This window comes from Vanellus vanellus (assembly GCF_965231255.1).
Source record: "Vanellus vanellus genome assembly, chromosome: 8".
NCBI classification, from domain to species: domain Eukaryota; kingdom Metazoa; phylum Chordata; class Aves; order Charadriiformes; family Charadriidae; genus Vanellus; species Vanellus vanellus.
Genome location: NC_138913.1, coordinates 1,468,461 through 1,482,105, shown reverse-complemented (window position 1 = coordinate 1,482,105; position 13,645 = coordinate 1,468,461). Strand labels below are relative to the sequence as shown.

Below are 13,645 nucleotides of genomic sequence, written 5' to 3'. Positions count from 1 at the left end.
GTCTTTTGAATCAATTGGCAATTCTTGCCATGGTGTTAGCTTCCACGAAAGCAAAGGGCTGAACAGATGAGATGCCTCCTCTTCTCACTGTGAGGGAGGGATAAATTGAAGGGCAAACTCAGATTGTTTAGGTCCTGGATAACTGAGGAGGAGGAGATAGATGATGTAAATGCTTCAAACACAGTTCAGACACAACATGGTAATTCTTAAATTTACTATTCTGAAGTGACAATAATGGCGCTAAGGTACAATAATTGAACAGTCAAAAAAATAAATTGAACAGTAGTGTGTTACTTAGATGTGTGACTGCAGAGCCTTATAGCAGAAACATGAGTGCATGACTATGTCAGTAAGTTACCAATAGGTATGATTTCGATGCCTACAGGTATTCAGCGAGTACTATAGATGCCTTGGAAATGATGGATGATGACAAGGTCGACCTTGACCTTATAGCAGCACTTATCAGACACATCGTTTTGGAAGAAGAGGTACACTTCTGTCTCCTGTCATCATGTTTTAATGATGTGACTGAATTGTTGTTGGTGGCCATTAGGTGTCAGAGCTGATGTTAGTTTGGCTGTCATACTGGTAGAAAGAAGAAGAATTTTTTATTTTGTTCTTCTCGGAAGTAATCAACGGCTTTAAATATCTAAGTAATATTTAAGCCCTGAGTTTAGAATGTGGTTAGGTACCATGTTTATTGAAATGATGGGATAGAATCCATGTTTAAAGGGGAACACACATCTAAGCATTTTCTTGAGTAGGGGTTGTGGGTGTTAATGAGAACATAAGAAATGAGTACATAAGAAACTTACAAATACATTTGATATGCTCATTTATGGTCCCTTCTGAGCAAGGGGGGAAAAAGAGCCTGAATTCTTCCACAGATAGTAGGATTATCTCGTAAATAAAACAGGATATATATATATATGAAGGTTTGGGTACTGTTTGGATTCAGATTGCTGCAGGGTTTTTTTGGATAAGCTTTTAAATAAGCCTTCAAATTAATTATACACCTTAGTTATTTGATGGAAAGTAATATAGTTACAAATTAAAATTTAACTTTTAGTTCTTTGTGTGACTGTGTGTGCTTATCAAAGGTAGTCTTTGTAGTGTGTACTAAATGTTATGTTTTGTGAAACAGTTGTAGAAAACTGTCTGAAAACCTCTTTAGTGTACAACTAAATCTCTGTTCTTAATTTCTCAGCAATGGGAGGGAGAGGGCAAGAGCAGTTCTTAGAGTTGATGTTCACTGCCTCATATCTGCACTATGTGTTAGCTTTAATGTTTTTCTGCCTGAGTAATCCAAATATGACTTAAGATGCTGTGAAGACCGAATTTTTATACAGCCTAGCAGAGGTCTAGTCACATTTACCAAACACACAGCTAGCAGACTCTTCCAGCTTTCAGCTTGTCAAGGTCAGCAGTTAATACAGCTGCATAGCTATGCCCAAATGTGCCTTACCTTGTTATTTAGTAATAACATTATCAGAATATTAATATCGGAAGGATCCTGTGCCTGCAGCAGTGACAAACCTGAAGAATAACTTCTGTTACCATAGGTATAATGTATGTAGATTGTCAAAACCTGAAGTTATGTATTTGTTTCTGTGTTCGAGAACATCTGTGGAAGAGGTGACACCTTGGTTGATTCCTTAAAGATAATTTTGATTGTTAAAAATATTTAATAACTTTATATTTCAGTTGATAGATCATTTAAGCTGTGGTTAATGAGGATGAGTTGCTGTTTCCTATTTTGTTCTTCCTGTGTTGAAAATTATACATTAGCTCAAATTCTTCTAGTGTTGACATGACAGCGTTTAAAACACAGCAGGGGAAAAATGCTTCCAATCAAATTTTTATTTTTTACGTTCAGCTAAATATATGTAGCGAACTCTTTTATAGAAAACAATATTATAAACTTTGTTCCAGATTTGAGTCAGAGGTTTCAAATATCATCTATCCATCATATGTGTATTAGTGTGCAAGTAGCTGGTTCTTTGCCTAGCATATAATTTATTCTAACCTCTTTTCCCTTCACTCCATCTTTTGTATATAGGACGGTGCAATTCTAGTGTTTCTTCCAGGCTGGGACAACATTAGCACTTTACACGATCTCTTGATGTCACAAGTCATGTTTAAGTCAGGTAAAACCAAAATTTTACATGGGAATTCTAGCAGTAGCATTAGTGGCAAAGTGTTAATTTTTGCAAGTGACTACTGGTGTTGCACTGGATTTACTTTTTTTTTTTTCTCGTCTCTTCTCTCAAGATGATTGCAGTGTCTTCAGCATTTTTTGCACTTCTATGGTATTTTTCATCTACTTATGATAATAACTCCTTTTCCTTAGTGTAGGAGTGAACAATCTGAGAATCTCAGACCTGCATCTTTTTCCTTTTGTCCTTTCTTGTGGTTATGATAATTTCCATTCAAAACTAAACTCTCTTTGTTCTGTGTTTGTTTCCTCTTTTCCTGATTCTTCAGCAGCTTTTTTCTACTGCTTTGCTGATAGTTCTTTTAAATCCTGTTTATTCCTCGAAGCTTTTTTAATAGGACACTAGAGAACTCTATGCCTATCTGATACACTTTAATTTGTCCTTTTTGCATAACCATATTTTCATCTAACTTGTCTCACTATGCTCTTGACTATTCAGGTAGTTATCTTACAGTTCATATTGTGTACATTCTATAGGTAAAGAATTTCAATTTATTGAAAGACTCAGGACTGTCAGTTTATTTATTAAACTTGAGCAATTGCTAAATAATTTGAGAATTTTAAAATTAAATATAAATTACTGTAAATAACTCCATATATTTTCTCAAACTTGTCAAGTCGTCATAACATAATGAAAAAATATTCCTTTTTACTCTATAATTTTCCATTATCATCATATACCTGTGAATTCTGAATATGAAACAGTAGACTTACTTGCAGCTTATTTTCTCTGTTCTGCATAGTTGATTTTCCTGTGAAAGTAAAGTTTCTGTGCTTACACCATATCTTTTACCGATTTTTAATTTTCAGATAGGTTTATTATCATACCTTTACATTCATTGATGCCTACTGTTAACCAGACTCAGGTATGCTTTTCTTATGTTGTTATGCAATACAGTAACATTTCACAACAAAAAAAAAAATAATTAAGCATATGTTTTATTTTGGCAAACATATAAATGGGCCATGGATAATTACAGGTTTTTAAGAAGACCCCGCCAGGAGTAAGGAAAATCGTGATTGCTACCAACATTGCAGAGACTAGGTAAATAGCTACCTATACAGACTGCAATCAGCTATATGTTTAACAAATAAACAAAAGTGGTAATCTAAAATACAAACCTGTGTAATATTTCCAAAATATATGGGTTTGTACTTGTAGCATTCATTTATAACAATTTATCTTTACAAATGTTTGTAGACTAAACAAGAGTTTTCCTTTAATTGTTTTAAACAATTAAACCATGGATGTTACTATAAAGATTCCCCTTTGTTGTACATGATAAATCTGAGCTGTCTGTCCTCTCTGCAGACCTAAGAGAATAAGTCAAGCTCTTTCTTGAACTGCTTAGTAAATTCCAAACACTTTTTTTTTTTTTTTTTATTATTGTTGGCTCCCAGTTTGGGAGGGGGTAAAGAGAGGCAAAGCCCATTTAAAATCCTAGGTCAAGCTTGCAAAGATGAAGAGTTGCATTTTTTTTTTCTCTCTTTTCTTTTTTAAACAGCATTACAATAGATGATGTGGTGTTCGTTATAGATGGTGGAAAAATAAAGGAAACTCACTTTGACACACAGAACAACATTAGCACAATGGCAGCAGAGTGGGTTAGTAAAGCTAATGCCAAGCAGAGGAAAGGTCGAGCAGGAAGGTAAGGATAATGGGGATAGTTAGAAAAGTTTTGTGATGTTAAGTTTCCACCATCAGTCTTGGCTCACACGCTGCTGAAGACACTGCTTTGTTATTCATATGTTCAGAAGCAGATGCTGGCACAACTGTCTCTTGTTCTTATGGAAAGAATGGTTTCTTTGTCTCTCTAGGAAGCTGACTTAATTTGTGCTGCATTTAACTCATGCCTTTCCCTCTTTCTTACAGAAGAATAAGTCCTGCATTTTTTAAAATTTTTGTTTGTAGTGTTTGCCTTCACACCTGATTTATGAGGCTGTGATACATTCAAGTGAAAACTGCCCACAAATTAAAATCACTTAGCTATATACAAAATTTTTTTGAAATTTCTCTCCTTCTCAAAATACCTTGTCTTGTTCAGACTTACAGTTCTTCTCTGGCCTCTTCATTACTCCTTTTGATCAGTTGACAGGAGGTTTCTGTGTTCTGCATGCCTTTTTTCCTGTTGATGGGTCTGTGTTTCAGAAAGATTAAATGACTTTTAGAATTGAATACATTTCAGTTCTAATTCCTTGAGGTGTTTTAGAAAGCTGTTTAGAAATCATAATGTCAGAGTGTCATAGCAAAAATAATTGATTTTATTTAAATAATTCCAGAGTTCAGCCAGGCCACTGTTATCATCTGTACAATGGGCTACGTGCTAGCCTTCTAGATGATTATCAGTTACCAGAGATCTTGAGGACACCGTTGGAAGAACTCTGTTTGCAGATCAAGGTAAACACATGAATCTTCAAACATATTTATTTTTTACTTTTTCCATTGGAATAAGAGATTGAGAGATTAAGTTAATGTAACTGTGAACCTAGGGTTGTCTTCAAGTCAAAATTCTGTTATACAGAAATACAATATACTTGGCTAATAATTGCAGCAACTTTTGCAAAATGCATACTTGTATCTTGATGCATCAAACCCAGGAAAAATAGGATTGGCTGGTATAATTAGAAGATGAAGTGTATTAATAAAAATTTGAACTGTGCTTCCTCCCTTCTCCCCCTAGATATCATTCAGTCAGAGGAGCTTCAATGTGAATGCCAGTGAGTCAAGGGATATGATGTCTTTAAAAACAATTTTACTAAAAAGCAGTTTTAGAACCGATGTGTTTCCTTTTTGGCAGTTTGTAGCGGATGCCTTATGCATGCGTAAGGAATACCATGTGTATGCACACTGAGTGAAGAATAGATCCTTATGTTTCAAATTTCATTATCAATAAATTTTTGGTTTTGTCCTTAGTTCTTAATTAGTGAAATTCCAGCTCAAGCTGTGAATTATTCACGCTTTTTTAATTAGTGTGGTTACTGCTTACTAATTTTAGGTAGCCATCTTTCTCCAATTGCTGTAGGTTTATGTCTTTTTTTTGTCTCAGATTCTAAAGCTTGGTGGAATCGCTTATTTTCTGAGCAAACTAATGGATCCCCCATCTCGTGATGCTGTAATGTTGGCCATAAATCATCTAATGGAGCTGGTAAGGTATTACTTAATGTACATGCAAGGAAAAATGTTTAGAACCATGTCACTGTGTTGTTTCTTATCAGACAGTTCTGATTGTACAGGTCTAGACATTTGCAGCCCGTTATCGTATTGTGTAGACCCTCTCTATATCTTCACTGAACAGAGAAAATAATTTCACATAATACATAATGTTCATGGGCTGCATAGAGTAGTTCCTGAGGAACTGTCTAAATGACTCAAAACACATACATGCACCTTGCATTTAAGTTTCTTACAGATACTTGCTGCTTCTGTAACACCCTGCCCGTCCACCAAGCCTTCCTATCCTAGTCACATTAGTGAAGAGTTTGAGATGCTTTTCCTGGGGGGCAAATAAGTTATATAGGAGAAAGGTCTTGTGTGTCATTGCCCATTTGGATGCTGGAGAAAGGAGAGTTTAATGGCGCATTCGTACTGCTGACTTCTTGCCCTGGTATTATTTGTACAAATCACTTGTAGTAATAATTGAAGCATCTGATATAGATGAAGGGCAGTATTTAGACTGATAGCATGATTCTATAAATGCTTAGATAAAACTAATATTCAGCTGCACATTTGGTGTTCTGGGACAATGCTGTATAGTAGCAAAGGGTAGAGTAAATAAAAACAGAAGTGATATTGAGGGTAAGATAGAAGTCTAAAAATAAGCTGTATTAGGAGAATAGGAAGACCCTCAAGTATTAAAAATTCTTCATACTTTCGTCCAGAAAGACACTAAGCCCTACTAAACCACTTGAAACACAATTAAAGATGGTTTCTTGGCTCTAATTTGAACACTCCTATTTCTCCATAACTTGCTTGATTGCTTTCCTGCTATAGCTTATTATAGCTGGCTGCATTCTCCAGCTCTCAGGCTTTCCTTTGTTCTCTAGGTATACTAGAGAACCTCTCTCTAGGTAGGCTATTTCAAGGAAATCCCATTTCAAGTACTATGTTTATTCTTTTTTCCTTTTTGGTTTTTTTCTTTCCTTCTGACAGAACGCTTTGGACAGACAAGAAGAACTGACTCCTTTAGGTGTCCATTTAGCACGGTTACCAGTTGAACCACATATTGGAAAAATGATCCTCTTTGGAGCTTTGTTCTGCTGCTTGGATCCAGTACTTACAATTGCAGCTAGCCTCAGCTTCAAAGACCCTTTTGTCATTCCTCTGGTAAAGTTTCTAAGGGGAGAATTACACATACAATTTTAAGAATCTCAGAAGAATAGTGGGACTTACTGAGATGTTATAGTTTAGAAGTACTTTAATCTTATTCTCATGTTAATTACATTTTTATTAGTAAAAGATTGTCTTCATGTACTGTAAAGTATTGTCTTTGCCTACAGAATATTGGATGTAGCATACACAGTATTGCTGTGTATATGTACCTTAATTAGGAAGAGGACTGCTGTGTCAGTCATGAATATTTTACAAGTTCTAATTATTCTTAGGGCAAAGAGAAAGTAGCAGATGCAAGAAGAAAGGAGCTGTCAAAGAACACTAAAAGTGATCATCTAACTGTGGTGAATGCTTTCACGGTAGGCATGTCTTAATGTCTGGGTTTTTTCTTCTAGAATTTTAATTTGAGTCATATGGACTATTCTAAGTTTGTGCTCTGAAGTATTTGCAGATAAGTCTGTGAAAGAGACAGAGAAAACATAATGTTGTCGTTACCTTGCTGAAGGCATTAATTCTTGTCTTCCTCTGCAAGAGGCTGAAGCTGACTTCAAAAGTATTGGAGGTGTAGCTGTATAGTGTTGGGGCAAGAAGAAGAGGAAATAATGGCCTAGAATGCCGTTTCTACCCATGACTGTTAATAGCAACAAATGAAATTCTGGCAAACTTACCTAGATTTCACCTCTCACCACGGAAAAGGGAAGTTTTTGATTTAAAATGTTAAAGTTGTGTTTTTCTACTCTGTGCTGCATATATATAAACAAAGAGTTCAAGGGATTTACTTTCTCTCCTGTGGAGAAAAATAACTATATTGTTTGTTGACCAGTAGTTTTTGCTGCCTTTAACTTTTTTGGTATGTGTTCACTTACAAATGCCTTTGAACTACGGTTTTAATTTTTAGGGCTGGGAAGAGACTCGGCGTCGTGGTTTCCGAACTGAGAAAGACTATTGCTGGGAATATTTCCTGTCTTCAAATACACTGCAGGTATGATCCTGACAGTTTTTAAAGGAGGATCGTGTCTGCGGAGAAAAGGGGAGGAGCACAGCATCATTCTGGAATATTTTTTATTATTTCCTAGATGTTGCATAACATGAAGGGACAGTTTGCTGAGCATCTCCTTGCAGCTGGATTTGTGAATAGCAGAGACCCCAAGGATCCCAAATCTAATACCAACTCAGGTAAACAGTGGAAGGAAATGGAAAAATTTCTGATAGCTGAAATTTCAGTTTGCAGTACTGCACTGTTTACTTTGCTGTCTTCTACAGATAATGAGAAGTTGCTCAAAGCGGTCATCTGTGCTGGTTTATATCCAAAAGTTGCAAAGATCCGGCCAAGCTTCAGCAAAAAGAGAAAAATGTAAGGGTTTGGCTTGGTTTACTGTTGGTTTGCATTCAAGGTGTTTTCTACATTAGGTGGTTTAGCACGGTGAAGCAACGCCTTGAGTGCATGAATGAATTTCTGTATAGCTCAACCACGGGTGTGGGTTGCTTCATTTGAGAAGAGTAGATGAGAGCATGGGATTGTTGATCTTTACTTTGCTTAACAGTATCTGCTTAACAGATACCTACTAGTGTGTGAAATAATTTGTGTAACCTCATCATGCCATGGATAATGTTACAATATATCACTCACACCGCTGCTAAGAGTCCTACCATCCTCTTTGGTCTACAGCAGCAGTTGAAACAGGGTCCTTTCTTATTATTCGGCAATGTAGTCTAGAAATTCCAGTCTGTTGATTTATCACTACTTATACTATCAGGCTATTTATTCTTATTAACTATTACTCACAGTATCAGTATACTTGTCAGGATATAGACATCCTTCTTTATGGAACACCTTTAAGGCAGAATAAAGGATTGAACACTTGGATTGACTTTTCTGGGTGTGTAATGTTGAAACAGCAAGATAGGAGCAATCATGTCTATAATTAAAAAAATAAAAAAAAAAAACAAGCAAAAAACCCCCCAAGTGATTACATCTATGAAAGGAGTAAGAATAGGTAGTCAAAATTCTACCTTAAATTGTGTAATTTTGATCTGTCTATAGCTGACACTGCTAGTCAGTAGAATCTCCCTTTTAAACCAAGCCCAGTGTGCCGGCATCACCTCAATGCAGTAAGTTTGCAAACCTGATGGAAGTTACAGTGTCGCTGTATCTCTGCCGCGTGGTGGAGCTGGGTGTCAGCCTGCTGCCCAGGAGGGCTCAGGCTTACCATCCACTAAGCAAGAGACTTGTCACACGAACCGCTTCGCTGGAGAGGCTCTCCACCCGCTCTTTGGGTTCCAAACACTTGAACTCTCTGTTTTGCAAAATACTTCTGCATGCAGGGAGCAGAGAGCTCAGGGATCCACACCCAAAGAATTAATGTCTCCAAAATATGGGAAGGAGAAGAACAGTTGTGCTTCATATGTATTGTGCTTGGTTTCTGCTTTTTATTGTCTGGTGGCATTATTATGTTATTAAGGGGGGTAGATTTGACAAAGAATTCAAACTTCTTAAATGCAGAGAGGCAGGTGTCTAAAAAATCACACTGTAGATTTAGTTGTAATCTTTAGGGAGAGGATTTAAAGTTTCTTTGGATGTCTTGTACTTTCAGAGTTTAGTATGCTAGAAAAAAGGTTTATTAACATGGGACATGATTGTGCTAAACTTTCAAGATCTTATTTCAATCCTAAAATAAAAACTTTCTTTTTCTTTTAAGGGTCAAAGTTTGCACCAAGACAGATGGCACAGTTAATATTCATCCTAAATCAGTTAATGTGGAAGAAACAGAGTTCCATTATAACTGGCTTGTGTACCATTTGAAGATGAGAACTAGCAGTGTATGTGAAGATTTATATTTGTGTAATTTATTTTTGTAGCTCTTTAACAAGGTTGGATCAAGGTTCAAAGGGGATGTGAACAGTGCCTTTGTTTGAAGCCTTCCTGTCTTAGGTGGTTCTTTTTACATGCCATCAGATTATGTTCTTTGTGATATTTGTGGAACAATACCACCAGTAACTATTGTTTGTTTGTGGTTGGGATTTTTTTTTTGAGGGGTTGGGTTTTTTAGGGTTCTGGCAATAAGAAGTGTAACTTCTAAAATTTTTTTTTTATTTCAATCCAGTATAACACTTCTGAATATGCTGATTTTTTTTTTCCCTCCGATTGTTATGGAGTAGTTCAGTTGATTTCACTACTTTGTGTGAACAACTGTATTTGGGACCATTTTTGCTCCTGTTTAATTTGATTTCTTTTAGCTTTTCTGACTGTGTTGCTTCAGATATGTCTTGCAAATTTATGAATGATTGAATAATTATCTTCTGGAATTCTGTTACAAGTCACTTAAGGTGCTTTGAAGGGTGATTGGACAATATTGTCTTGCAGATTTACTTGTATGATTGTACAGAGGTGTCTCCATACTGTCTCTTGTTCTTTGGAGGAGATATATCCATTCAGAAGGATAAAGATCAGGATACCATCGCTGTGGATGAATGGATTGTTTTCCAGTCTCCGGCAAGAATAGCGCACTTAGTTAAGGTGACTATGTTTAACAATAATGTATATGGAAGACTTAGTGTAACACTGATTCTTCTTAGAGATTTCTATATTTGATATGTACCTACTGATTTTTCACTGCAGGGAGATGATAATGTTTTAAATGTATTCCCAGTAAGCAGTTCAAGTACACAAAGTAAACAAAAGAGGTCTGCTGAAGGTGTGTAGATGAACGCAAGTTAAAACACAGTAGTAAAAATAACAGTCTGAACAGTCTGTATTGTGGTAAACTGGGGAGAAGTAAACAGTAATGTACTCCCTTATGTTTGGCCTTAGGAGCGGGCAGGCGGATTTGTTTGTTTGTTTGTTTCCAATGTAATCACCTGACTAAGGAGAATGAGGCTGTGTGTCTGTTGAGGCATCAGCAATATGGTGGTCATGTTCTTGTGCAGCTGGTGCAGTCTCTGCTGAAGAATTCATGGGGATATTGAAAAACGTAGAAGCTTCAGAGAAGAGTCATAGGGTAGATTTAAAGGATTCATAAACATGTCTTACAGCGAGAGATTTGATGAGCTTAGTCTGTGTAGTTTTCCACAGCAAAAGCTGTAGGAAGACTTGGTCAGTCCATGAAACGTCCACATGGATATGGAAATATGAGGATGGGGCTCTTTACTTAGCAGTAGTAAGTTCCAGTGGAGGGAGGAGCTGAATAGCACTTTGTTCAACATTAGGTCCTAGTAATCATATCTGACTTTTTTTTTTAAACCTAAATATTTTTAATCCTGAAGTAGTCAGCTAATGGATGTATAGGCTGTCAAAAGCCATTGCTTCCAGAGATGGTCATCTGTCATAAAAGGTAAAACTGCTAGTGTTTGAGAAGCAGCTTTGGATGCAACGGCGAAATGAATTGATAGGAGAACAGCAGGTGTAAAGATTAGGAGAACAGAGGGCCCAAGGGATTTGAACTTGCTGTAGTAATGCTGTTGCTCTAATTGCCTGTCTCTTTTCTTTTTCCTTTGTTCATTCCAACAAACTCTTTGCAGAATTTAAGACAAGAGCTCGATGATCTTCTACAAGAAAAAATAGAAAACCCACATCCCGTGGACTGGAATGATATTAAATCCAGGGATACAGCAGTGCTGACAGCTATTATAGACTTAATCACAACACAGGAGAATGAAAGTGCCAGAAACTATGCCCCACGATTCCAGAGTGAACGCTATAGTTGACACACTTTCATCTGTATTGATAAAGCCAACATACTCAACTTTTTTGTTTCATTTTTTATAGCATTTATTTAGCTAGAAGAAAAACTTTTTTAGGGTAAGCTGGTAATTCCCTCATGCTGAAGAGCAGTTACTTCAAAATAGCTGGTAATATCTGTATATGCATGGTATTCTGTGTTCAGTGTAGCTTTTTAAATAAGAGAAATGCAATGCTAGCAATGTTAGTTGATGTATGGTTCTTGTCCTGCTGTAGCTTTTTTCTTTTTACCCATGGGGTAACAGATAGATATTAAAAAAAACTGCTAAAATACTGCTTAATAATACTTAAACTCTTCTTGCTATTGGTAGAAAAATCTCAAAAGACTTTTTTTTATTGGGGTGGTGAGTAATTATACTTGCTATGTTATTCCAGCTGTGCAGCAGTCTTCTCACCAACAATTCCACAGAAGGTAATTATAGCTTAATTAAATTAAACTTGAAAACACTTGTTAAATTTGTACTGTGGGAGGAAACAATCTTCAGAAATACTCTCCTCTTCTGCCTTTCATCCCATACCATTAATCTTTCTTCACTTTCTGTACCCATCCGTCATCAGTACTAAAATTTCAGATTACAGGAAAGAAGGTTAGATAAAAGTCATGGTGGATACACTTTAAGGTTGCATTGCATTCTAATTTTTCTTTTTTTTTTTTTTTTTTTAAACAGTTCATGTATGAGTTACAGTATTACATTAAAAGTCTTTTCTTTGAAGTGTTACTTCATCTGTTCTTAGTTCTTAATGTTTTGAATGCTTCCAACTACGTAAGAACACTGTTCAAGGGGGTGACTAGTTTGAGAAACACTGTTTTGCTCAAGCTGCTGCTTCCTTTAGACCCTGGGGTCTGGGTTTGGGACTGGACTCTGGTCCCCACTGCTGGGGGCAGGGGATGGAGCTCAGACTGATTGCAGGTGTTTAATTAGGCTCTGGAAAGGGCTGGCAATTTACCTGGCAGCCCTCTTACCCGCACTTTGCAGCTGTGGATATGGTTATTTCTAGGTTTGTCCTTGAGGAACAAAGCTCTTGCATCTCATTTTGTTTGCCTGGAAATGTCACCCCTCTCCCTTCTTGGGGTTTGATTTTTGTTTCTTGTGCTTTGCAAAAAATGATCTTGACCACCAGGCTGGGGGGGAGTATTTATGAGCCTTATCCTGAAGAACATGAAACCGATCAGGTGAAACTATTTTATTTTCGTACAGAAATAAGCCCCTGCTTTCCATCGGGTTAACAAGGAAGCATAGCAAGCTCATTATTTCTACAACACAGCTGCAAAAAAAAAAAAAAAAAAAAAAACAAACAAACCCGTATAGTTCAACCTCCCTCCCCCTCTCAATCAGTTGCTATCACCCCCAGGTGCTGAGGCTGGTCTTTCAGTGGAGGAGGAGGAGGAGGAATATCTTTACCCTGTGGGTGCAGGAGGCTGTTTAAGAAAGGGGAAAACAAAAAGCTCCGGGGGAGGGGGACGGCGGGCCCGGGTGCCGGGCGGGAGGGTCTGCTCCCGCCCGGCGCCCCGGCGCCGCCGTCCCCCTCCCCCGGAGCCACTCGCGGTTTTGTGAGGAAAATCCCCGGGCTGTGAGGGCTACGAGGACTCGCCGGAGGCTGCCGGGTCCCGCCAGCAGTTCGAGTGGCAGGTAAAGAGCAGGAGGCTGGCGATGCGTCTCACCTCATGGCGGCGGTAAGCTGCTGCGAGGGCTGTGCCACACAACGTCTGAGGAGGCGGGAGTGTCACCAAGGTGAGTCCTGGAATCGAGGAGGCGGGGAGGGTGAGGGGGGAGGAAGGAAATTAAATTAGTGATACTTTGTGTGGAAATGGAAAGGAAATAACTCGACTGTAGTGCTGTACCGCAGGCTACTGGTCATGGAAATGCAGCGTGTCATGTTGGGACAAGGTGCGACTGATAGAGGAGGAAGCCAAGATGGCGCCCAGAGCTGAGGGGAGCTGTCCTTTGGGGGCCAGTTAAGGCAGTGGGGTGTGCAAGGGCAGGGGCAGTTGCCGCAGCAAAGTAGGGTGGGCTGTGCCACATCACAAATCTGTAGGTTTTTGAGGAAGAACAGGCAGTAGTGCTGTTATTGGCAGGGTTCGATTAAAAGCGGTGAAAAAAATAAAGGCTGGCAGGTGGTACCAGTTCTTGATTTTTGTAGTATTTAAAAGCAATGATGCCTAAATACCTACCTAACAATGGGAGAGGCAAAAAGAAATGGTAGTGATAGCGAGCCTGGGTAAGAGTAGCAGCGTTGGTTGAGCAAAGACAGGGCGGTTCTCTCAAAGTCCCCCAGATCATGGAGGATCTTGATCAGGCTGTGGGGTCAGGGCCACCACCAGAAAAAATGCACACTGAGGTGGTCACGACTTGATATGGTC

The 13,645-nt window shown here is 38.1% G+C and overlaps 1 protein-coding gene across 1 annotated transcript in view; it reads left to right on the top strand.

The window, feature by feature from the left end:
• DHX36 (DEAH-box helicase 36) overlaps positions 1-12,060 on the top strand; it is a gene marked incomplete at its 5' end in the record, with an annotated part of 20,347 nt that extends 8,287 nt beyond the window's left edge. Inside the window, 15 exons of the mRNA XM_082487244.1 lie at positions 386-488; positions 2,060-2,147; positions 3,026-3,081; positions 3,196-3,260; positions 3,721-3,864; positions 4,496-4,613; positions 5,263-5,361; positions 6,366-6,539; positions 6,818-6,904; positions 7,444-7,527; positions 7,622-7,721; positions 7,809-7,899; positions 9,245-9,365; positions 9,910-10,062; positions 11,064-12,060. Coding sequence (XP_082343370.1) covers positions 386-488; positions 2,060-2,147; positions 3,026-3,081; positions 3,196-3,260; positions 3,721-3,864; positions 4,496-4,613; positions 5,263-5,361; positions 6,366-6,539; positions 6,818-6,904; positions 7,444-7,527; positions 7,622-7,721; positions 7,809-7,899; positions 9,245-9,365; positions 9,910-10,062; positions 11,064-11,249 — 1,669 coding nt within the window. The 3' untranslated portion in view covers positions 11,250-12,060. The remainder of the gene's footprint in view (positions 1-385; positions 489-2,059; positions 2,148-3,025; positions 3,082-3,195; positions 3,261-3,720; positions 3,865-4,495; positions 4,614-5,262; positions 5,362-6,365; positions 6,540-6,817; positions 6,905-7,443; positions 7,528-7,621; positions 7,722-7,808; positions 7,900-9,244; positions 9,366-9,909; positions 10,063-11,063) is intronic.
• Positions 12,061-13,645: the final 1,585 nt, after the last annotated feature.